At 41.2% G+C, this 25,896-nt stretch overlaps 2 protein-coding genes across 5 annotated transcripts; one reads left to right on the top strand and one right to left on the bottom strand.

Annotated features, from left to right (window-relative positions):
- Positions 1-736: 736 nt before the first annotated feature.
- On the top strand, positions 737-22,982 carry LOC122010422. 4 transcript variants are annotated; one of them, XR_006119887.1, is made up of 6 exons: positions 737-928; positions 13,024-13,089; positions 13,970-14,119; positions 22,131-22,198; positions 22,383-22,566; positions 22,840-22,982. XR_006119887.1 is itself a non-coding variant. In XM_042566953.1 (6 exons), the coding sequence occupies exons 1-5, from the start codon at positions 821-823 to the stop codon at positions 22,423-22,425; spliced, it is 435 nt and encodes a 144-aa protein (XP_042422887.1). In that variant the 5' UTR covers positions 737-820; the 3' UTR covers positions 22,426-22,472; positions 22,840-22,979. The 4 variants fall into 4 exon arrangements, 1 of the variants encoding a protein (XP_042422887.1); XM_042566953.1 differs by having other exon boundaries at positions 22,383-22,472; positions 22,840-22,979; XR_006119889.1 differs by lacking the exons at positions 22,131-22,198; positions 22,383-22,566; positions 22,840-22,982 and adding exons at positions 18,309-18,821; positions 18,906-22,116 and having other exon boundaries at positions 13,775-14,119.
- On the bottom strand, positions 22,607-24,906 carry LOC122010421 (UPF0481 protein At3g47200-like). The gene is made up of 2 exons (XM_042566952.1): positions 24,490-24,906; positions 22,607-24,034 (listed from the first exon to the last, which is right to left on the bottom strand). The coding sequence occupies exon 2, from the start codon at positions 23,976-23,978 to the stop codon at positions 22,635-22,637; it is 1,344 nt and encodes a 447-aa protein (XP_042422886.1). The 5' UTR covers positions 23,979-24,034; positions 24,490-24,906; the 3' UTR covers positions 22,607-22,634.
- Positions 24,907-25,896: the final 990 nt, after the last annotated feature.

Below are 25,896 nucleotides of genomic sequence, written 5' to 3' on the forward strand. Positions count from 1 at the left end.
CACCTAATTTGATGGAGATACGACAAGGAAGAGAAGAGAAAGACCTTCCACCCAATTTGGATGGATGAAAATTAGTAAAAAATGATCCACGGATGGATTTAAGAATCTATCTGTGTTTTTGATAACGAGTAGACAGAAGAAAGGAAGTCTAATCCATCCTTCCTTGTGAAGTAAACTGTGAAATTTTTTCTTACAGAAACTTTTCTCTCACATTTTACATCCACCGTCTCAAGTAAACAAGACATTAATGTCTTATTTTCATCAATAAATATATTGATCAAATATCAAAATTTAATTGATCAACTTTATCAAAGGTTGATTGTATCAACAACTCATATATCAAGCTTTCTTACAAATGTTTAATTCATTTAGAGTTCTAATGACAATCCCAAACTCCGTACATTGAGTATATCATCTCATTAGAATACTTAAAAAATTTAACTTTTTTTAAAAAAAATATATATGATATCCATTTTATAAAAATTATAAATATGTATCATTTAAAAAAAATATTTCTACCATTTTTCATTTTTTTAAAAAAATCTTTTAATACTTTCATGTTGTAAAAAAAAAATAATAATAAAAGAGATGAACTTATGCGGCTATTTGAGCACGGCTCAATCGGGCCCGATCGGATGGCCAGCTACAATTCACAAATCTATGACAGTGAGTTAGGCCCGGCCCGACACGCGCTGTCAGGTGCCAAACACAGGACACCTCCATATTCTGCGATCTTTACGCTGATTCCTACTCTGTACCACGTAAGTAGCTCCTCAATCCTCAGTAGGGTAGCGCTCTAAGCTTCTCCCTTTTGTCATCAATGGCAATCGGACCCAAGATCTCTTCTCGGTGCCCTATCCCCGACTCGCCTACCGCCTACTCCAGCATCCCTTCCAAGGAGGATTCGGCCTCGGAGCAGCAAGGAAAAGTAAGAACCCACCCTCGATTTAATTTCCTCCTCCGTCCTCTATATCTTCTTATTTTGTTTTACAATTTTTTGGAATTTGGATGTGCAAAACTAAAATTTTGGGGGAAAACGTATTAGAGGTTTGTTTCTTGTTGGCAAAAATTATTATCACTTGTGAAACTATCTCTGATACCATGAGCTTGGAAGCTTACACGTTTATGGATCCAAAACCGACGCTTCTAGATTGTGGAATAACCTTTTACTCGTGATCACATGGTGAGATCCTTCTCCTTCCTTCGTAGAATAACAAGAAAATGCCAATTTATTGAAGTGCAGTTCAGACCTAGATCCACATAGACAATACCAATTTAGGATGTGGTTGTGAAAGTGAAATTGGTATGATCTAGAACATGAAATGTTTGTCTTGTCATACAGTTACTTGCAAATCTAGTTTGTCTTGTCATCGTAACCTTAGTCTTCATGGCGACGAGACATACATCCAGTATTGAATTTGGTGGTTAAGCATAGATGCACAATTCATAAATTTGTGTTATGCTTTATTTTTTCCTAATTTTCATCTAAAGGCATCTGGTATGCTCATTGATGTGCTTTTACTTCTTGTCATGCCCTCATTAAATAAAACAATTGGTTTGTGCACTGAATTTGGGAGCAGCCTACCTTACATTTTAGCTACAATTCACCCCAGCCAATTCACGAATCCCAATTAATTGACATTCTTGACTTTTCTTTCCACAGTCAAAACTCTCCCCCTTTTACATCTTAGTTTGGAACTAAAATTGGTTACAAACTGTTATTTTTAATAATGCTTGTTCTTATCAATAGCAGAATTGTCACACCCCAGATAATTCCTGTTAGAAGAAATTTCAGCAGCATCTCTTCTATACGGATGACAATCTAAAATTTCCTACAACACAACCATACACGGCCAACACGACCAGAAACATATATATAAATAATAAGCAAGCACCCACGCAGTTTAATAGTAAAAGCTAAAGCTAAGCAAAAACAACGATAAAAAAATCATCTTAAATATCCTACTCCACTACACCCATAAAACTCAAATTATATTCCTACTCAACTACACCCATAAAACTCAAAACTTATATTCTACTCAACTACACTCATAAAACACAAATCATAACGACGCAAATAAAATTAACTCACCTCTTCTGCCGTCCAGGCAGACATGTAGCAGAACATATCCAAAAAATCCATCGACAAATAAAAGACTATACAGTAATCCATAGAACAAAACTAGTACAAGTCTAAAACGTAGTCTATATAGCATCATAAAAAAAATCAAATGATCAAATAAATATCCTCGCGATCTGCAGGGGGGACTAGTGATTGGAGATCTCCGGACAACCTCAACCTAAAATAGTAATATCAACGGGGTGAGTCAACTCCTCAGCGGGTAACTACTGACATGCATAGTAAGAAATAACTAATAGCAATAACTATGCGTACAGTCTTCTGATATAAGAATGATAAATGCAAACTGAAAGGAATAGGGAGTATCTGTACTAACCAGGACCTGGTGTATGGATAATAGACCGAGAAGTATAGAAATCCTGTATGCATGTCAAACATATGCATCCACCAAATATGCAACATATAAGTGCAGCAAACACAAGTAATAAATGCATCAATGCGTATGATGCCAATGACATGTCCTGGTCACCCGTACTGCCAGTCAGTCGTCTCACACACGATGGTGAGACCGAGTGGGTAGGGTTGTGACAACCGTGCACTCTGCCATCACTGCTCCTGAGTGACCGAGTGGACGGGATGCTGTCGGAGTACACTTATCCTCCTTGCCCCAAATCATAAGTGGGGGAGCTCAATGATCTCATCTCCCTGAGCCAGTCCAGAGGAGGGATCCCTGCCGGCTACCACGCTGTGTCACACTACCCATGAGCGGACCAACGGAGTCAAACAGAGCAAAACTGTCTGCCGGCTACCACGCTGCGTCACCAGACCAGCAAAGCCTAACAGAGCAGAACTGTCTGCCGGCTACCACGCTGAGTCACCGGACCAGCGGAGCCTAACAGCAGAACTGCCACACACCATGTCTGACATACCACTAACCCATGAGTGGTGGTGTGTGCAGATCTATATAACTGGCGATGTGCTTAACAATAATGGAGTCAACTATCGCACAGCATGCAATCATGCGAGATGGTGCATCACACTAAGCATGGAAATATCCTGATCCTGTCCATCTCTACATAATGTGTACCATAGGATAAATAAATCCAATCAATGGTCTAGGTACACAGGACAAATATGGTATAAAAACCTAGGTCCTGAACATAATAAGACATGGTTATGTCACTACCTCTATAAGCATATATAATCATGTGGGTACTAACATGGAATGCATAACAAGTAAGCAAAAACAAGCATGTAACAGGTATTCGGTAGTGACAAACCGATGCAGATAAGAAACATAATTATTACCACTTGTTAAAACACTACTATACATATCAAATGACATATCTAAAAATATAAGTCAAAGTACTTGCTTCCAATAAGAGGATCGTATCCGAAATAGATCCCTCGTCGAGATACCGTCTTGAGTCAAAGTCCTGTGTCAAACAATACATATATATTTTTTATTTAGCTAAATTCGTATAAATAGCTAAATAAAATTTCTAACCCTAAATTAGGACAAAACCCTAATCAACACATAAACATAAACCTAATTCACACTTAACCAATTTGTATCAAATTCCCCTACACCTTACCTCAATTCACAACCCCCTGCTGATGCTAGAAAGAGGGGTTGTCGTATCCAAGAACAACCCACAGCAAAACCTCCCTATGGATTCCTCTCCCAAAATTCGGCAAGGGCACACAACTCTCTGTCCTTGAAGCTGTGTCTTCTCTGTGGAGGAGGCAAGGCACGGGAGGTGTGACCACAGTGAGGGAGAAGGTGCGGAGGCAGTAGCGTGAGGGAAGAAAAACTCGCCACTGGATGGCTAGTCAACCGGCGCTAGGGCACAAAAACGGTGGCGCTGCTTGGGTCAAGAGACGGCAGCGGCGTCATCAGGGCACAGTGGCGGCAGCCGACGTTAGGGCAGAGGGAAAGAGAAGCGGAGGTCGGCGAGGGCTCGTCTAGGGGAAGGGCGGCGCCGTTGGGTGGAGGAGAACGAAGGGATCGGGAGGGCGGCAGGAGTCGGCGCCGATCGAAGTCGAGGAAGATGAAGAGGAATGGGAAAGTGACTCTGGGGCTTCGGCTTTCCTTTGGTCGGGGGTTATTAATGTGGGGGAGGCGAGCAACCGTCGCGTGCAGTTAGGGCAAGGATCGGCGCGAGTTCGACGTGAGGAAGCATCAGGGACGACTCGGGCACGCGGAGGGGGGGGGGGGGGGGGGAGAAGGAAACGACGAAAAAGGAATAAAATAAAAAGGAAAGAAAAAGGAAAGGAAAAGGGAAAATCCAACTTTTCCTCGTTAAAACGGGATAGTCTAAACAGGTTTTCCCGGACCCAATATTTGATCCCCTTAAACTCGTCATACGAGCTCCGAAAAATTCTCGGAAAATTTTTAAAAATTTCAGGTATCCCCTTATGGTGATTCACCCATTTCCGGTATTTTACATTCTCCCCCACTAATAAAAATTTAGTCCCCAAATTTTCGTTATCTACCATCAGCAAGTACTAACAACAGATAAAGAATACAAATGCTGAATGGTAAATTAACCCACATACCTCAAGTGAAAAGATGGAGGTATCGAGGTCGAATCGTATCCTCGAGCTCCCAGGTAGCCTCCTCGTCCGAATGATGCTGCCATCCGATTTTAACCAGCCGGATAGTCTTGTTCCGCAGTTGACGCTCTTTCCGATCCAGGATCTGTACTAGAACCTCTTCATAAGTAACGTCAGGCTGAACAAGAACTGAGATATCTGTCAACATATGTGTCGGGTCGGATATATATCTCCTCAGCATAGACACATGAAATACGTCGTGCACGTCTGCTAGAGCCGGTGGTAGCGCCAGACGATAAGCTACTGCTCCAATCCTCTCCAAGATTTGGAAAGGCCCAATGTATCGTGGAGCTAACTTACCTCAGAGGCCAAATCTCTTCACCCCTTTTGTGGGTGAAACACGCAGAAAAACATGGTCGTCAGTAGAGAACTCCAGTATCTCCGTCTCCGATCAGTATAACTCTTCTGGCGGTCCTGCGCTTCTGACATTCTCCGTCTGATAGTACGGACCAACTCTGCCTCCTGCTGAGCTCTATGAGACCCTAGCAACTGAGCCTCCCCAACCTCCTCCCAGAGGGTGGGTGTCCGACAAGGCCTACCATACAATGCCTCAAATGGTGTCATCTAGATAGTCGAATGAAAGTCGTTGTTGTAGGCGAACTCTACGAATGGCAAATGGTCCTCCCAACTGCCTCCGAAATCCAATATACAAGATCTCAGTAAGTCCTCTAGAGTCTGAATGGTCCGCTCTGACTATCCATCTATCTGCGGATGGAAAGCTGTACTGAAACGGAGGTGAGTGCCCAAGGCCTGCTGCAGACTCTGCCCGAATCGGGATGTGAACCGAGGGTCTCTATCCGAAATAATACTCAAAGGAACTCAATGTAATATGATAATCTCTCGGCAATACAGATCTACCAATCGATCCAGGGAATCAGTCTTCCGGATCGCTAAGAAGTGCGCGGATTTGGTTAATCGATCAACGATTACCCAAATCGCATCATGGCCTCGTCGTGTCCTAGGTAAACCCACCACAAAGTCCATGGTAATATGTTCCCATTTCCACTCAGGAATAGGAATCCGTTGAAGTAATTCGGCAGGTCTCTGGTGCTCAGCCTTCACCTATTGACAGACAAGACATCTGGCTACGAATTCCGCGATGTCTTTCTTCATACCATTCTACCAGTAGGAACACCTCAAATCTCGATACATGCGGGTCTCGCCTGGGTGGATAGCAAATCGGGAGTGATGAGCCTCCTGAAATAGCTCCTCCCTGACTGGGTGAGATGGAGGTACGCATACCCTGCCTCGAAAGTAAATAATGCTCTCCTCATCTCGAGTGAACTCGGTATGCTGCCCAGAAGCTATCTGACTGCCAATGGACTGAAAATGCTGATCATCAGCCTGGGCCTCTCGGATCCTCGTCCTGATCGACGACTGAGCAACCATAGTAACCAAAACACCTCGCTCTGTCTGTCCCTGCTCCTCAAGGCCCAACTCGGAGAAACCTTGAATCAAGTCCGTGACTGAAGCTCGGTGGCAAGCCAAAGTCCCTCTGGACTTTCTGCTGAGTGCATTGGCAACCACATTAGCCTTCCTTGGGTGATAGCTAATGGCACAGTCATAATCCTTCAGGAACTCCATCCATCTCCTCTGTCGGAGATTAAGTTCCTTCTGAGTAAAAATATATTTGAGACTCTTATGATCCGTGAGAATCTCAAAGGTAATGTCGTACAAATGATGCCGCCAAATCTTCAAAGCAAAGATGATGGCGGCTAACTCTAGATCATGTACAGGGTAGTTCTTCTCATGCTCCTTCAACTGACGAAAAGCATAGGAAACTACCCTGCTGTGCTGCATCAGGACAGCGCCCAACCCCTGAAGAGATGCGTCGGTGTAGAGCACGAATCCGTCCTCTCCGGAAGGTAAAACCAAAATCGGAGCCGACACTAATCTCCGCTTCAGCTCCTGGAAGCTGGTCTCGCAATCTTCTGTCCAAGTGAACTTCACGCCTTTCCTGATTAGGCGTGTCAGCGGTATAGCAATCCGGGAGAAACTCTCGACGAATCGTCTGTAATATCTAGCTAGTCCCAGAAAACTGCGGATCTCCTGTACTGATTTCGACTGCTCCCAACTGGTGACAGCCTCGATCTTCTGAGTGTCTACTGAAATACCTCGGCTAGAAATCACGTGACCCAGAAAATCGACTGAAGATAGCCAGAAGGCACACTTGCTGAACTTCGCATATAGCTGATGTCGTCGAAGAGTCTCCAAGACTGTGCGAAGATATTGTGCATGTTCCTCCTCGGAACGCAAGTAGACCAATATGTCATCGATGAAAACAGTAACAAACTGATCAAGATACTCCAGGAAGACGCGGTTCATCAAATCCATAAATACCACTAGAGCATTGGTAAGCCCAAATGATATTACCAAAAACTCATAATGGTCGTATCTGGTATGGAATGTTGTCTTCTGAATATCAGATTTTTTGACTCTCAGCTAATGATATCCGGACCACAGATCAATCTTAGAATACACTGAGGTACCTCTGAGCTAATCAAATAAATCCTCGATCCGAGGTAAGGGGTACTTATTTCTGACGGTCACTGCATTCAGCTGTCTATAATCTATGCACAACCTCAGAGTACCATCCTTTTTCTTAACAAATAATACCGGAGAACCCCGCGGTGAAGCACTAGGGCGAATGAATCCCTTGTCCAATAACTCCTGGAGTTGGACCTTTAGCTCGTCCAACTCTTTTGGTGTCATACGATATGGAGCTTTCGATGCTGGCGCGGTCTCCGGAATCAGCTCAATAGCAAACTCCACTTGCCTTCTGGGAGACAAACCTGATAGCTCCTCTGGAAATACATCCGGATACTCTCGAACTACTGGAACGTCGGAGAGTTGAGAACTACTGTCGTCTTCAATAGTAATCAAAGATAACAGAAAATTCTGACAGCCATGTGACAGTATCTTCTGGGCCTGAATCGCTGAAATAGTCGATATGTCGTCGTCTCTGATGTAAGTGAAATTCCACGAGGGTTGGTTCGAAGGTCGGAAAGTAACCACCCTCGTTTGGCAATCAATAGTGGCATGATATGCTGACAGCCAATCCATGCCAAGAATAATTTCAAACTCAACCATTTCCAGTACTAAAAGATTTACTGTAAGTATCTTGTTGCCAAAGTCTAACGGGCAACCTCTGACCTCCTGGGTGACGTCCAAAGTATCACCGGATGGTAGAGAGGCGGTCAATCGCTGTGGTCTGATAGTGGGTAATCTACCAATTTCCCTCATAAAGGTACGAGATATAAAAGAATGCGAGCTACCAGTATCTATCAGCATATCAGCAGATAAGGCATAAATGGAAATCGTACCATGGAAAACGGATCTGTCGGCCCGCTGCGCATCCTCTCTGGTGACCGCATGTATACGTCTAGTCTCTGGCGGCGGTGGAGGTGGCAGCGCTGCCAGAGGTGGTTGCATTTGAGCAGGAGTCGGCCAGTGAGGTGGTGCTGGATACAAGGCCAGAGGTGGAAGAGAGGACTGCGACTGATACTGTACTGGTAGTTGGGACTGCGTCTGGTACTGAACCAACGGCTGGGGCTACAAATACTAGGCTCGGGGGCTGAGGCTGCAGCTGATACTGAGGTCGCACGATAGAACTCTGTGGTACTATAAGGGCACTGGGGTGCTCCTGTCCATACATGTCATAAGCAGCAGCAGGGGGAGCTGTCCTCTGCTGACGATGTGAAGATTGGGTTCTGTGCCCTCCTCGTTGAGTCTCTGTCTGACTGAGTTAAACTCCGTGACCAGAAACTCCGGAAGCAATATGCTGAGCCTTCAGCAAACAATCTCGGCTCAGGTGCCCAGGCAGTTTGCAATAATAGCAAACTGAATGTCCCAGGGAGCAGGCTGAGGTGATGTGGTCTCTGGACCCACATCTGGTGCAGCGAATGTCGCTGGCGGGTTGTTTCCGGTTCTGCTGAGAAGACCGTAAACGTCCTGATGTAGATCGCTCTGACTTTTGAGGTTGACCGGATGCCCTAGAAGTACCCTGACCTGGCCGACCGCGACCACTCTACTGCTGTTTGGTAGCCTGTGGCGGCTGAATCTGCCCTGATGTCTGACCCGTCTGCTTCCTTTTCTTGTCCGAATACGCTCTCTGGTGAGCTGACTCTAGCATCAGGGCTCTGCCCAGTGTCTCTATATAAGATGAGTTCCCAAAACCAGCAAGCTTTACTTGTAGATGTCCATCCAGTCCCTGAATAAACTGCTGCATACGGGAACTGTCCTCAACAATTAGTTCTGGACAAAATCTCGTCAACCGATTAAACTCGGCATTGTACTCTGTCACCAAGCGGTTGTTCTGTCGCAGACTCAGAAAATCCTGACGGCGAGTCATCTGATATGCTCGTGGGAAATAGCGGCTCTCAAAAGCCTCTCTGAATCTAGCCCAAGTGATGTTCTGCTCGCCTATACTGGAACGCTGCGAAACCCACCAGGTGTCGGCCTCATCCCGTAAATGGAAAGCAGTCAGCTCTGCTTTCTCCCACTCGGAGCAAGCCATGTAGAAGAAGGTCCGCTCCATGGTCTCTATCTAGGACTAGGCCACACTCGGATCAATCTCTCCTCGGAAGAGTGTGAATCGACTCTTCATCGACTCTGCCAATGCTGGGACCCGGGCTCGTGCCACGACAATATCTGTGAGGTGGGTAGGGATCGACGCGAAAACTGGCAGAATCCCTGAAGCTGGTGCTACAGGTAGTACCGCTGGATAGACCGGGGGAGGTACTCCCGGTGCTGTTGCATAAGCTGGAGCATGTACCACTGGTGGTACTGTAGGGTCGATATGGGTGGCCGTGGCTGGAGGTACGGTAGGTGGTGGTACCGAAAATGGAGCAACCGGTACTGCTGGTGCGGGCGCTGGGTACACTGTAGGCACTAGGGGCGTGGGTGCTGCTGGTGTCGGGTACACGATAGGTCCAGGTGGCGGTGGTGCCTGGTACGCCGTAGGCTCGACCGGAGCATGTGTCGATATGCCGGTGGTACCCCTGGTGGTACCGTAAATATGGTAGGGGTGGGTACAGTGGGTGCAACCGAGGTAGGTACCTCTAAAGGAGCCATCGGGGTCTGAGAGCCCGACGCGCCTGTAGTGTCATGAGTCTGTCCCTAACCGACAGACTCAACCCCAGTAGGGATCTCTGGCAAGTCTGTTGCCAGAGATTCCAAAGTCCTCTTACGTGGTCGTCCAGCACTACGTCTCGCAGCTACTCGTGTAGATCTCCTCATATCTGTTAAGTTATAACTCAGATATTAATACAAGTCAAAAAATTATAAAATTACCTTTATACCTATTTGTCGTCTAGAGATGTTCCGTCGCTGTCCAGTCCCCCTTTATGACCTCAGAACTCCGAAACGAGAAAATCGATGAAAATCCATACAAATCCAAAACGGAATTCTGAAACATAATCATAACGGAAATTCGTACAAATCCGAAAATACCAATTTGACTCGCAAACCTGGCTCTGATACCAAATAAATTGGTATCAGATTAACACGCAAAACCAAAATACGAAAACCAGCATCCAAAACTTGGCTCTGATACCAAATAAATTGTCACACCCCAGTTAGTCCCCGCCAGAAGAAATTTCGACAGCATCTCCCTTATACGGGTGACAATTTGAAACTTCCTACAACACAACCATACACGACCAACACGATCGGAAACATATATATAAATAATAAGCAAGCACCCACGCAGTTTAATAGTATAACTAAACCTAAGCAAAAACAACGATAAGGAAATCATCTTAAATATCCTACTCCACTACACTCATAAAACTCAAATCGTATTCCTACTCAACTACACCCATAAAACTCAAAACTTATATCCTACTCAACTACGCCCATAAAACACAAATCATAACGACGCAAATAAAATCAACTCACCTCTTCTGCCGTCCAGGCAGACATGTAGCAGAACATATCCAAAAAATCCATCGACAAATAAAAGACTATACAGTAATCCATAGAACAAAACTAGTACAAAGTCTAAAACGTAGTCTATATAGCATCATAAGAAAAACCAAATGATCAAATAAATATCCTCGCGATCTGCAGGGGGGACTAGTGACTAGAGATCTCCGGACAACCTCAACCTGAAATAGTAATATCAACGGGGTGAGTCAACTCCTCAGCGGGTAACTACTGACATGCATAGTAAGAAATAACTAATATCAATAATTATGCGTACAGTCTTTTAATATAAGAATGATAAATGCAAATTGAAATGAATAGGGAGTATCTGTACTAATCAGGACCTGGTGTATGGATAATAGACCGAGAAGTATAGAAATCCTGTATGCATGTCAAACATATGCATCCACCAAATATGCAACATATAAGTGCAGCAAACACAAGTAATAAATGCATCAATGCGTATGATGCCAATGACATGTCCTGGTCACCCGTACTACCAGTCAGCCGTCTCACACACGATGGTGAGACCGAGTGGGCAAGGTTGTGACAGCCGTGCACTCTGTCATCACTGCTCCTGAGTGACCGAGTGGACGGGATGCTGTCGGAGTACACTTATCCTCCTTGCCCCAAATCATAAGTAGGGGAGCTCAATGATCTCATCTCCCTGAGCCAGTCCAGAGGAGGGATCCCTGCCGGCTACCACGCTGTGTCACACTACCCATGAGCGGACCAACGGAGTCAAACAGAGAAAAACTGTCTACCAGGTACCACGCTGCGTCACCAGACCAGCAGAGCCTAACAGAGCAGAACTATCTGCCGGCTACCACGCTGAGTCACCGGACCAGCGGAGCTTAACAGCAGAACTGCCACACACCATGTCTGACATACCACTAACTCATGAGTGGTGGTGTGTGCAGATCTATATAACTGGCGATGTGCTTAACAATAATAGAGTCGACTATCGCACAACATGCAATCATGCGAGATGGTGCATCACACTAAGCATGGAAATATCCTGATCCTGTCCATCTCTACATAATGTGTACCATAGGATAAATAGATCCAATCAATGGTCTAGGTACACAGGGCAAATATGATATAAAAACCTAGGTCCTGAACATAATAAGGCATGGTTATATCACTACCCCTATAAGCATATATAATCAGGTGGGTACTAACATGAAATGTATAACAAGTAAGCAAAAACAAGCATGTAACAGGTATCCGGTAGTGACAAACCGATGCAGATAAGAAACATAATTATTACCACTTGTTAAAATATTACTATGCATATCAAATGACATATCTAAAAATATAAGTCAAAGTACCCGCTTCCAATAAGAGGATCGTATCCGAAATAGATCCCTCGTCGAGACACCGTCTCGAGTCAAAGTCCTGTGTCAAACAATACATATATATTTTTTATTTAGCTAAATTCGTATAAATAGCTAAATAAAATTTCTAACCCTAAATTACGGCAAAACCCTAATCAACACATAAACATAAACCTAATTCACACTTAACCAATTTGTATCAAATTCCCCTACACCTTACCTCAATTCACAACCCCCTGTTGATGCTGGAAAGAGGGGATGCCGTATCCAAGAACAACCCACAGCAAAACCTCCCTATGGATTCCTCTCCCAAAATTCCGGCTAGGGCACACAACTCTCTGTCCTTGAAGCTTTGTCTTCTCTGTGGAGGAGGCAAGGCACGGGAGGTGTGACCACAGTGAGGGAGAAGGTGTGGAGGCAGTAGCACGAGGGAAGAAAAACTCGCCATTGGATGGCTAGTCGACCGACGCTAGGGCACAAAAACGGCGGCGCTGGTCAGGTCAAGAGACGGCAGCGGCGTCATCAGGGCACAGTGGCGGCAGCTGACGCTAGGGCAGAGGGAAAGAGAAGCGGAGGTCGGCGAGGGCTCGTTTAGGGGAAGGGCAGCGCCGTCGGGTGGAGGAGGACGAAGGGATCGGGAGGGCGGCAGGAGTCGGTGCCGATCGGAGTCGAGGAAGATGAAGAGGAATGGGAAAGTAACGCTGGGGCTTCGACTTTCCTTTGGCTAGGGGTTATGAACGCGGGGGAGGCGAGCAACCGTCGTGTGTGGTTAGTGCAAGGATCGGCGCGAGTTCGCATGAGGAGGCATCTGGGAAACGACGAAAAAGGAATAAAAGAAAAAGGAAAGGAAAAGGGAAAATCCAACTTTTCTTCGTTAAAACGGGATAGCCTAAACAGGTTTTCCCGGGCCCAATATTTGATTCCCTTAAACTCGTCATACGAATTCCGAAAAATTCCAGAAAATTTTCTAAAAATTTTGAAAAATTTCCTTATGGTGATTCGCCCATTTTCGGTATTTTACAAGAACTGCCTTGCAAGCATTGTTAAACATTATGCCTATTTCAGGTTGCTACTAAATCAGTTGATGCAAAAGGAAGAAACTCTAATGGAGGCATTGCAAAATCTATATGGGTATGGACCTCATAAGAGCACATTCCCTTTTCATTCTCTCAATTGCCATGACATGTACATGAATGAAAATTTCTAGTTTACATGTAATAATCTCTCAATGAGATAGAAGGTCACATAATCCAAGACCTTAGTTAGACTAGTATTGTGTGATTGAGTACTTCTGATGATATATTTTCTTTGATTCATTGTCTTTTCACATGTCGCTATGGCTACTACATGTTCCATCAACATTGGAGACCATGTTGTAAACAGGAACACATTTGACATTCGATGATAGCAGTGCAGGCGTTCTATATTTCTCCTAGCTTTCATACAACAACATTGGCATATGATATTAGTCATTAATAGGCTATCACTCTTTTGCTTATGCTCTCAATAAATCAAAGAAATAAATTCTGTTGCATGTTCGTAAACAATATAGTTTACATGCTTGATGTTGTTCTATGCTTTTTTGTTAGGTCTACAATTTTTTCCGTCTCCACGTTTTTCATATTTGGTTGTTAACTAGCTAGCATGTGGTATCGTGTGTCCACCCATGCACATTTCATCTATACTCGTATCTGTATCCTACTTGGATTATATTTATAGATTTTTTTATGAACTACTTATTTGTAGAAAATAATCCATAGATTTTTTTATGAACTACTTATTTGTAGAAATGTTATCTGTTTTCTTGGACATGTAGCCTCCTTTTCTGTGTTGTTAAAGGCGCGCCCGAGACGTTAGGCGCATGAGGCGCCGGGAAAAAAGCCTTTTCCCACGCGAGGCGGGCGATGTTCGTCAGGCGCGTGCCTAGGGCGCCTTCGCACCTCAACGGAGGCGCGATCGTAGGCACGATCATGATCAATATCTAGATTCTTAAAAAAAAAACATGAATTAGGGCATGGGGAGAATAAAAGAACACAAGAAGGGAAGAAGAGAACGCAAGAAGAAGAAGAAAGGGATAAAAGAGAACGCAAGAACTAAGACGAAGAAGAAACTTGAACCGTTCGCCGTCGCCGTTGCTGAGTCGTGTCGTTGCCCAGCCCAGGTATGTGTTTTTTTCTTCCTTTTTTGTTTTTCTGCTCTTCACTTCTTCCTCTCTTCTTCGTCTTTCTTCTGCTATCTTCTTCTTCTCTTCTTATTTCTTTTCTTCTCTTTTTCTCTTCTTCGTTTTCACTTTTTCTTCGTTTCTTCTTCTTCTTTTCTTTTCCATGGTCTGGTATCTTCTTTTCTCCTTTGTTTTCTGTTTTTTCTTCTCGTTGAGTTGCTTTTGTGTTCTTGCTGCTACCATATTTTGTTTTCTTCTCCCCGTTTTTGCTATTTTTGCAGGTTGTAATATTGCTTGCTGCCCGTTTTTGCTATATTTTTTTATCCTATTTTATCATTTTTGCTGGTTTGTGCTGCTGTCAGTTTTTTATTTATTTATTTTCCATGTTTTTTCATTTTCTATCCTGTTTTTTTTTTTCCATTTTTCTATTACTGGTACAGTATACTTGTGCTGTCCGTTTGCTATATTTTTGTTCCTGTTCATCCGTGCGGCAGTTGCAGTTGCTGTTCGGTTATTAATTTGTTTTTTTTCCTGTTTTTCAATTTTTTTTATTCTGTTTGTTTTTTTTTTCAATTTTTCTATTACGGGTTCTTGTTGTACTGTCCGTTTTTGTTGTATTTTTTGTCCTGTTCGGGCTGCTGTCCTATTTTTCATTTGTCTTTTTGTTCTCTTTTTACTGGTACAGTGCTTTTCTAATCCAACATTGGTTTTATTTTATTTTTAATTTTTCAGGCTATTTTCTTATTCAATTATCATGGAAGGTAGTAGTGATACTCCAACATATATATCAAATGATCCTAGATGGAATTATTTTCAAAAAGTTAATTCGAATAACAAAATGATTTGATTTGTAACTTTTGTCAAAAAATTATCAAAGGGGTATCTATCATGCAAAACAACATCTTGTTGGAGGGTTTCGAAATACTACGACTTGCAAAAGATGTCCGCCTCATGTACGTGAAAAATTAAAATTTTCATGGAGAAAAAGACGGAGAAAAGTAATCTTTCTAAACTTGCAACATTGGACTTTGAGGATGTAGACCCTCTTGGTGATGATATTGATATGGATGATATTGGAGCTAAAGTTGTGCTGCCTATAAGTACAAGTACAAGTTCTAGATCAGTGAATATGCAAAAAAGGTCAAGACAAATAGGTCCAATGGATACGTATTTTGCTCTTAATGTGCAAAAAAATATTGAAAGCAGAAAGAGTAAAGAGAGACAAACTACGATAAATGAGGCATACAAGAAAGAATTGAGGGAAAAAGCTTGTATGACCATAACTGAGTGGATGTATGATGCGGTGATTCCTTTTAATGTCGTTAATTATTCAAGCTTCAAAAAGATGTTGGACTTGGTTGGCCAATATGGTATACGTCTAAAAGAACTTAGTTATTATAAGGTGCAGGTTCCTTTTCTAAAAAAAAGTTGTTGATAGTGTGACAAATGATTACATTAAGTCGTGTGAAACAGAATGTGCCAAGTATGGTTGTAGTTTGATGGCAGATGGGTGGACAGACAAAAGGCATAGGACATTGATTAATTTTTTAGTGAATTCTCCTAAAGGTTCTGTTTTCATCGAATCAATTGATGCTTCTGATTATGCAAAGACTGGAGAGAAAATATTTCAGTTGCTTGATTGATTTGTGGAGCGTGTATGTAAAATACCGAACCAGATAAAAATTAAATAATAAGGCTTAATAGGCTAATAGCCTTAACGGAAGTTTTAGGAATTTTTAGAAATTTTTCTGGAATTAATCGGAGCTCGTACGACGTATTTAGAGAGGATGCACTTATGGGCTCGAGAAAAGCCTATTTAGAATACCCCTTGAGTAGAGTTAATAAATTTCATTAACGCCCAATTAACCTAAGTGCTATATGAAAACCCTAAGTTTTCTTCCTCTCATCCCTGCCGAGATCTCCTTGTTCCCGTGCCCTAAGCCCGACACGCCACCATCCCTCTCCCTCTCGCGACCTTGTTGTTCCACCCCTCGCCGCCGTGCGCGATCATCAGCCGCGACCGCCCCTCCGCGTCGACCGCCTGTAGCCGTGGGTCATCGCCAGAGAAGAAGACGCCGCCCCCTCCTTCGTCGAACCCTTCTCCCCAGACCCACCGTCGGCCTCTCTTCTATCCGCAAGCAACAGCCGGCGATCTTTCCCTCACGCGAGCACCAAGACGCCGCTGACTCTCCTCCTCACGCAAGCACCACAGCTACGGCTCTTCTCCCCGCTCGAGCACTACATACCACAGCCGCCGATTCCTTTTTCTTCGAGTCGTGCCCTAACCGATCCAGTAAGTAGATCTCATTAGTAGGTATAGAATGAATGTTTCTTCTTGTAGGATTTCAAATGATCCGAGTGATGTCCCTGTTTTGGCACAAGGTTTTCTTGATTTTCTACTGAGATTCGGGGAGGTGTGTTTGAATTTTACGTTCGCATTGTCTCCTCATAATAGTTTGATTCATCGGGATAAATTTGAGGGATTTGTGATCGGTTTAGTTTTCTTGCACGACCTTTGGAAGGATTTTGATTTTGGCTTAGATTAAGAGGATGTGGTTCGAGTTTGTTGATTGTTCTTGCTTCCCAACAAAAAATTAGTAGTTGTGATTTGCTTCAAGGCTACTCTTGTTTCTTCACAATGACCTCTGATTTCTGGATCAGATTGCGGTGAATGTGATTTGGTTTTTTGATGATGCTTTGCTTCTTCATGATGATTTCAAATGTTGGTTCCGAAATAGAATACATAGGTGGTAGTTCGATTATGATGTTTTTCTTATGGCTCCATGACAGCTTTGGGATTTCCAGATAATTATGGGGACTTTTGGTTCGATTTGGGTGATATGAACGCTTGCTTGTGTTGGCTAAATTTCGTGGGCAGTTTTAGTAGGGGGGTAGCAAGATTTTAAATATGGGTTTGCTTTATATGATGGCTTCGGGTTATTTGAATAGATTGGAAGATGGAGGAATTGTTTTGAGGATAATGATGCTAGGATTGGGTTAGACATGGTTTGAGAATTGGTGTTAGCTATTTAATTCATTTGAAGATAGCTAATTTGTGTGCGCTGGTGCAGGACGTTGATTGAGACGGTTGTCGTGACAGGGCATGATTTGGTTCAGACTACATATAAAGGCGGGTACTTCTTACTTTGATTCTTTAGTTCTTTGAACTTAGTGCATGAGCTATTTTGGATAAAAACTACTTTACCTTGACTCCACTCGTAGTTTTTCCTAGCTTGATACTTCCACTCAAAACTTTTGAGATATTCAATTTTATATCCATACAGTCTCTTATTGTTATCAATGTAGCAGATACTCTATACCAACCTTGTATGTTTTGTTGGTTGTTTATTTATGTACCGTATTTAGCATGCTGGCTTCATGTAGCATACCTTATACTAGATTTTAGCTTATGTTTATACGATGATTGTTGCATTGTACGCATCATGTCATTGCATGCATGCAGGCGACCACTTCTTCCTTGTGGGGGAGTGAGCCGTCGGGCCGCACCGCACACTCGGCCACTCATGGGTAGTGGTAGCTAGAGGAGATGCCGCTTGACTCGGCCACTCATGGGTAGTCAGGGATCCCCTTCGCTTGGTAGCTAGATAGCTACTTAGCATCTGTCCATCCGGTCACTCGAGAGGAGTGGCGGCCTTTGGGTGGTACAGTTGTCATCGATCCGGCCTCTCCACCATACAGGGGTCGTGGTGCAGAGAGGTGGGCGGGGTGACCATCCGTGCATACGCTGTTATTATATTTGCTGTGCCTGTTGCTGTTTACATATGCTGTTATTGCTTATTTATGTTGCTGTGGAATATTTATGCTACCATTGCTTTTTGCTGTTGTTCACTTATGCCGATAGGTTGTCTTATGCTGAGATATGCTTTCGTTGTAGGTGGTTAGACCTTGGTTTATTTATTGGAAATGTTTACATACCTTACACATTACCTCTGTAGTTATGGGCAGTACTGTAGCAGAATAGTACCATTTCTGACCTTCTATATCTAGCCTAGGATATGGTTTTAGGTATGAGCATCTAATGTGGTTCTGTTTTAGTATCTGCTATTTCTTTTATGAGACTGTATACTCTTGGCTCACTTTTTAGTGGTATGTTATGTTTATGCATTATCTTTCTTTACCCGCTGAGTTCCAATACTCACCATCCCATAAAATGATTTTCTTTCACCAGGTAACAGGTAGATGATTGAGAAGTTGCTTGGAGAGATACCGGCTGTCAGTCCCACGTCACACTCGACAACAGTTACTTTTTGATCTTATTTCTATTTGGTATTATAGTGGTTTTGTGCATTTTGTTTTTCAATAAGTCGATGTGGATTTTGGGGTCTAGTGTGCCGGATTGCAGGTATTTTATTAGTGTCGTCATTGGTCTTATGTTCGTATGATTTTGTGTTTTCCGTTGTGCATGTTTACTTTCAGCCGTGTAGGCTTATTAAACTGTGTGGTTGTGTTTATTTTGTTCCAGTCGAGTAGATTGATGATATAAACTGCGTGGTTGTGTATATATTCCAGCCGTATGTGGCTAATGTATATTTTGTATGTAGTAATACTTCAGATTGTCACCCGTACAGGGGAAATGTTGTCGGATTTTTGTCTGACAGTGACTCCTCTAGGGTGTGACAGTGCAGGAGAGCAAATGTTGTTAAAGTTGTTACGGATAATGCAAGTAACAATGTACTTGATGGTAAGAATCTATCTAATTATTTCTTATCAATATGATTTTTCTTATATATGTTAAACTTATCTAGTTTTCTAACTTCTTTTATAGGAAAATTATTAGAAGCAAAAAGGCCACACTTGTATTGGACTCCTTGTGCTGCTCACTGCGTCGACTTGATCTTAAAAGATATTGGGAAATTGCTTGATTTTAAAGCAACATTGAAGAAGACAACGAGTGTAAATGTTTACATTTATGTTCACCCAAGCATGGTAAATATGTTGAGGCAATTCACAAGACAAAAAGAGCTTTGTCGGGCGGATGTCACAAGATTTGCTACTGCTTTTCTCACTTTTGAAATGATGCACCTACAAAAGCAAAATTTAAGAAAAATGTTCATTTCAAAGGATTGGACAGAGTAAATGGACAAAAGAAGCGGCGGGGAAAAAGGTAACTAAAATCATCATGACACTTAAATTTTGGAGCAGTGTTGTGCATATTTTAAAGATATATGGCCCTTTAGTTCGTGTTCTGAGATTGGTTGATGGGAAAAGAAAACCTGCAATGACTATATTTATGAGGCTATGGATAGGGCAAAAGAAATAATTATGAAGGCCTTTAAGGAGAAAGAAGAGAAATACAAAGAAGTGTTTGAGATCATTGATACGAGATGAGAATGCCAACTTCATCAGCCTTTGCATGCTGCAGAACATTATTTGAATCCAGAATATTTTTACTCATACACAGATTCAAATATCTATAGAGAAGTGGATGGTTTATTTGAAACTATAGAGAGATTGGTTTCAACCGCTGCTGAGCAAGATAAAATTACTACCCAACTCTCTATATATCGAAAGGCAGAAGAGCTATTTGGGAGGAATGTGGCAATTAGACACAGAAGAGCATTATCTCCAGCAGAATGGTGAGAATGCTACGGAGCAAATACCCCAGAATTGCAAAAGTTTGCTATTAAAGTGCTTAGCCTCACTTGTAGTGCTTCCGGCTGTGAACACAATTGGAGTGTGTTTGAGCATGTATGTAATAAATATAAATATATAATACTATTAGTATGTTACTTTTATAAGTAGAAAATATTCTTTGTTATTTTATTATACTTATTGTGATTTTTGACATTTTGTAGATTCACATAAAAAAAAGAAGGAATTGACTAGCTCAACAACACTTAAATGATTTGGTGTTTGTGAAATACAATTGTGCCTTAAAACTTTGGTATGATGCACGTGATAGGATTGACCCCATCTCGTTGGCAGATATTGATGATAGTAATGAATGGTTGATGGGTAGAATGGATGGAGAAAGTGATAATGAAGAAGATGAGTTGGTTTTTGAAGGTGATGACTTGATATGGGATGTCGTTGCTAGGGCTAGTGGAGCTGAAGAACCTGAATATTGTACTAGAGGAAAAAGCATTGCATCCCTGGCCTCTTCTTCACATGCTAGGCCTAAACAAGTCGAGAAGGAAAATACATCTTCCTCTATGAGACACTCATCTCTAAGACTTAGAGATGAAGAAGAAGAAGAAGAAATTGAATTTGAAGAAGATGGAGATAAAGAAGAAGAATACAATGAGGATGATTTTGAGCTTGATGATTAATTTGACTTATTGCGCTTGTTTTGATGAACTTCGTTAGTTTAGATTAGAAAGTTGAAACTTGAAAGTTTAAAACTTTTATTAATTTTATCATGATGTTATTTTGCTTGTTATATTTGATATTTGTGTGTATGGAATATTAATAGTTATCATTTTGACATATCATATGAGTGTGTCAATAGTTAGTAATCACCCTCATGTTCAAGAGGCGCGCCAATTTAATAATCAACCTCATGTTCAAGAAGCGCGTGCCTCGGGTGCACCTCGCACCTCGGGCTCTAGGAGTCCTTTTGCGCCTCGGTGCGCCTCGTGCCTCTAACAACACTGCTCCTTTTATAGATGAACTTGTTCTTATAAGATCCATTAAATTCGGGATAAACTTTCCTACTTCAGTCTTACGGATAATTCTGTACAGAAAACTAATTAAATAATTCAGATTTTATTCGTTGCTTCGGTTCAGTCTGTTTTGGTTCGATCCGATTCGATTCACTTCATCCACTTGAGGTGCCTCCCATCATAGAGCAACACAACAATCTTCCGGAGGTCATATCTTTTGACTCCGAAATCGGAATCAATCTCTGTTAGTGGCTACGCGTACAGAATTTGAAGATCTGCATATTTAGCTACTTAGAAAAATATATGCACAAACAATTTATTTATGAGTTAGATCCTGTCTTATCAAAACCAGGATCTAGTCATGGTTTCAACTTAGACTTCCAAAATGATCTAAGTTGTACCACCATCTACAGTCCCACTAGGACTCGTCTTCACTAGATCACTCTCCTCCAGTTTACTTACCTCACTTACCATTTACAGTCTCTTGACTTGTCTCTTAACCCACTAGGCGTCGGCCAATTGTATGGAATCGAACATCCCGACTGGATTTCAGCCAGCTGTCGGGTCCCGCAAACCCAGCTGGACTTTCTGCCAGAATCGTACATTCGGGCTTCATTTTGGTGTCAAGTCTTCTAGACCCGTCAATTCTTGCACACTCGGTAAAAAAATTAGACAAACATAACATCTAACTTTAAATCATTTGTTATTTATCAAAAACTGAGTTTGACCATTAGTGCTAATTGCACCAACAATTAAGACTTTCCTTTGCTAATGTGTGGTCCTTCTTGATTCACTTGGACTTTCCTTTGCCTAATCGCAGTTAGAACTTCCTTTTGTCTAACCTCCAGTAGGACTTTACCCTTATCTAACCCTCGGATTAGGACTTTACCTTGCCTAACCTCTAGTTACTTTTTCCTTATCTAACCTTTGAGTTAGGATTTTGTCCTTGCCTAACCTCCAATTTTGACTTTCCCAGTTAAGTATCCGGTCCTTCATGACCTACTTGACTTTTCTTTCACACATTGTCAATTATCCGGTCAACCTTGACCTCGTTTCAAATATTGTTCAAATATTAAAACTCAAGCTCGAATTTACTCAAGCTTAGTCAAACTGTTCAACTTTAACTCGAGAATGATTGCACCAATAATCTTCCCAGAAGTTGTTACTTTGTTGGATGGACTATTCTATTTCTTAGTTTGTACGTATAAGAAAAGACCGTCCTTTTACGAGCACGGACCTTTGCGAATCCCAATTATCCGACATACTTGACTTTTCTTTCCACAGTCAAAACCCTCCCCCTTGGTTACGAAGTATTTCTGTGTAATGTCCTTTCTTACCAGTTGCAAAACTGCTTTACTAGCATCCTTACAAAATTATGTCTACTTCAGGCTGCTATCCTAAATCTGCTCGCGCAAAAGGAAGAAACTCTAATGCAGGCATTTCAACATTTAGATGGGTATGGACATCATAAGAACACATTTCCTTTTCATTCATTTTCTCGCTCTCTTTCTCAATTGAGCACTGGCTTATGGAATACAGCTAGCTACTCATACTAAACTGATGAATGACTTGGGATTGTCATTTCTAGTTTATAGTTTAATCACTTGCCAACTAAAAAAATCTCCTTCATGCTTTGCCAGTGACTGTGGAGTGGGCGTTCCAAAAGTTGCTCCAACTGGGTGAAAGACCATCCCTTCAAAAGGAAGAATCTCTGATGCAGTCATTTTGAGGTTATCGAGAAAGTTATTGGCTTAGTGTCAACCAATAATCAGCCCAATGGCTTATCATATAAATCACATTTGATCTGCTACAAATTATAGCATAGTAAGAACTATTTAATTACAAGCAAATAAAGTGACAAAATATCTTATTTACAAATATACTGTCGTTTACTATGAAAATAATAAGGCAAATTGCATTATTGCAATGATAAAGAGCAAAATAACTATAAATGAGGTACATAAGCTAGGATTAGGAAAGTATTTAGGATTTAGGTCTGCACACCATGTGTTCCATTTGTGGATATTATGCTCATTGACCCCCTTGAAGATGCCGGAAATATAACAGTTTTCGTGGTCAATCACCACCTCCTTGCAGAGCTTGCTGAAGAGATTGGCTACTTTCTTTTTATTTCCAAACCCGTTGATGATGATGGCTTTCTCCTGGAGCAGTTCAACATCTGCAGCAGTGTCAATGATGCAAGACATGAATGAGGCATAGGCTGAAATGTTGCCGTTGCCACTGGCATCCTTTTGGCATTGCTCAAATGCAATGAGGTTCCTAAAGAGGATGTTGGTGTCATCATCAATCTCAAGCGGAGGTATCTCTAAAACCCCTTTATTGAAGGTGATATCTAAGAAAGATGTTGCCTTTTGCTTCCTCTTCATCTTTATGCCGGTCTCCGCTAATCGAGTCGCACTCGGGATCCATCCCAGCCTCGGTGTCAGCCAATGATGATTGTCATCATTTTGAAGGCGCTCAAATACAGTCGATTGAGGAGCAACAACGATGCTACTTTTGTTTAATGACACAATACATAAATAAAAAAGATGGAGAATGTGATGAATTGTGTTAGTGCCCTTAGGTGCTTCTTGTATCTTATCATTTACAAAGCCACTGAAGAATTGAACCATCCATTGCTTTAGCCTACCATGCTTATTAGGAAATGCCGAGTCGAACAAAGTCTCGAGCAAAAAGAAGGGCAATTGATTCTCCAAAAGCAACATGTCTCGTGCCACTACTATCCATGATCGCTGGCCGCTCATAAAGACCGGGTTTTCTATTGCTTTCAATCCATTTTGGTCCTCCTTCCAAAACCACAAAATCATAATGACAAATACACAGTCTAGCAACATCATTTCAATGAAAGTTTCTTCGCACATGTTGATTGGTTGCACTGAGTAAGTGTTTCGCACTTGGATTTCTTTTTCCTTGATGAGTATGAGATAGTCCCGTAGACCTTTCTTAGGACTTTTTTCCAACAACTTGTTGAGCAAAAGCCACTTGAGCTGATTTCTAGCTTGAAGGTGAGGCTTATGATGGTGGTAAGGTCCCAGTGAGACAAGCATTGGCTCGTATGCCTCGGGTTGGGCAGCTCGTAAAATTTCTGAGACTCTAAAGATTGTTGAATCTTGATCCGTAAATTGCCTTTTTGCTTCATAGTTTGCAATATTTTCCAATTTCCTGATCCATTCCTCATCTATGTTGATCACAAAAGTACTATCTTTATTCTTCATTAGTTATTACAAACAAAGGCGAAAAGGCTTTGGATGGTGAACATAAACTTCGTTATCTGTAGAAAAAAAAAGAAATTAAACAGATTTACTTTTGGAATATTTCAGTAAACATTTTCGGAATACATCAGTAAAAGTTATCCGATAATTGTCGTAACTCTCTCTTCATGCGTTCAGAAGAAAGAACACGATGTTTACTGGTAACTGCAAGCTGCAAAAAAAATGGAACCGTCATCCTAGCGGTCTCCTGGGCTTGGCCCTCCAGAATTTCAGAGGGAGTAAATCATGATTAATGCTGGGCAAGAGAGGTGACTGGGGGTCGCAAGAATTTTTAGCATCAGGATTTTAACCCCATGTATAACTGGCGACCTTTGACCCCAGAACCTTAACTGCAAGAATCAAGCACCTCTCCAGCTGATCCAGCCCGTGAGGGCGATGTTTACTGGTAACGAGAGAGAGAGAGAGAGAGAGAGAGAGAGAGAATACATAGAATTAACAATACATAGTTACATACAAGTACTGAAGTAATTGCCTGGCGATATATCCTGCGTATGCACATCTTGATGCAACCGGAGAAGCATGAGCTGAGGGTGCACTTGCCTCCTGTACGAACCGTTATATAAACCAAAAGAAAATTAAAAAAATCGAATCATTGACTAAAAAAAATTGACGGTAGAATAGTAGAGACGTGCACTGCATCTCTGCAAGTAGCCGAAAACAAATAAAAAAATAATAATTTTTATAATAAAAAAAATACTGTGCATCAACTACTCTATTTAAAAATTTTATTTTAAATTTAAAATAGTATAATTAAAAATTATTTACATTATCTATCCTATTTATTCACTAAATTTAGAATTGATAAATAGTAATTCTCTAAATTTAAATAATAAAATATTTACCCTAAAAATAAAATAATATTTCTTTTCAATCTCTCTCCTTCTATTCATTTTTTTCATATAATAATAAGAAAATAGAAGAAAAAAAAGAAAATAATAATAAAATTAAAGATAATAAAAATTTTAAAATAATTGATATAGTGTGTAGTAAAAAAAAATTCTCTAAAGTGAATTATTTAACCTAAATTTTAGATATAGTGATAAAAAAAATCTGATGGGATGTAGAGACCCAATTTCAAAATATTCATTTTTATTAGAATTTAAACTTTGAGTATTTTATTGTTCTCCTAAGTACTTATCATTACATCATACTCGGAAAGGCACAAGTAATAGATTTATAGTTATATAAGAGCTTAATGATTTTGAATAGAATTTCAAAATATTAAAAAATATATTTTTTAATAAAAATGAATAAAATATAGAAATTTTAGTTGCTTAACACAATTATTTTAAAATTTTAGCCATAAAATATATTTTGAAAAAATGGTAAAATTAAACCAATTTCATTATAAGAAATATAAATAAAAAGGCGTATTGAGTATTTTTGAGTAATTCTGAAACAGCAGGGGTGTTTTACGGCCATCTCCTATTGTTTCGGGGGAAAAAATTTTTTCCTGGCCCCCACAAAAAAAAGACTCTAAATGAGGAACCCGTTCCTAATTTTTATTTGATGTCAACACTTGTCAATTTAAGGAGCTCCTAATAAAATAACTCGTCACATAAACAGCCCCTAAGTAGCCACGGATATGAAAACACAAAAAAAATCAGATATACAGAAGATGCCCTAAGAAAAATTCAGGTCAACTTAAGGAGCTCCCAATGAACTTGCAGGAGATGCCCTAAGAAAAATTGACGAGCAAAAAATGTAAATTAATGGGCAATTTTCTAGTTGAAATGCCGTGGAGTTACTTTTAAGTGACTCACATCACGACGTATTCAAATTGTGAACTAGCCACCATTTTTAATAATATCATTCTCATTCAACTATAATTTTTTTATTTTTGAACACGTAATAATATTGT

This window comes from Zingiber officinale, chromosome 8A, assembly GCF_018446385.1.
Source record: "Zingiber officinale cultivar Zhangliang chromosome 8A, Zo_v1.1, whole genome shotgun sequence".
NCBI classification, from domain to species: domain Eukaryota; kingdom Viridiplantae; phylum Streptophyta; class Magnoliopsida; order Zingiberales; family Zingiberaceae; genus Zingiber; species Zingiber officinale.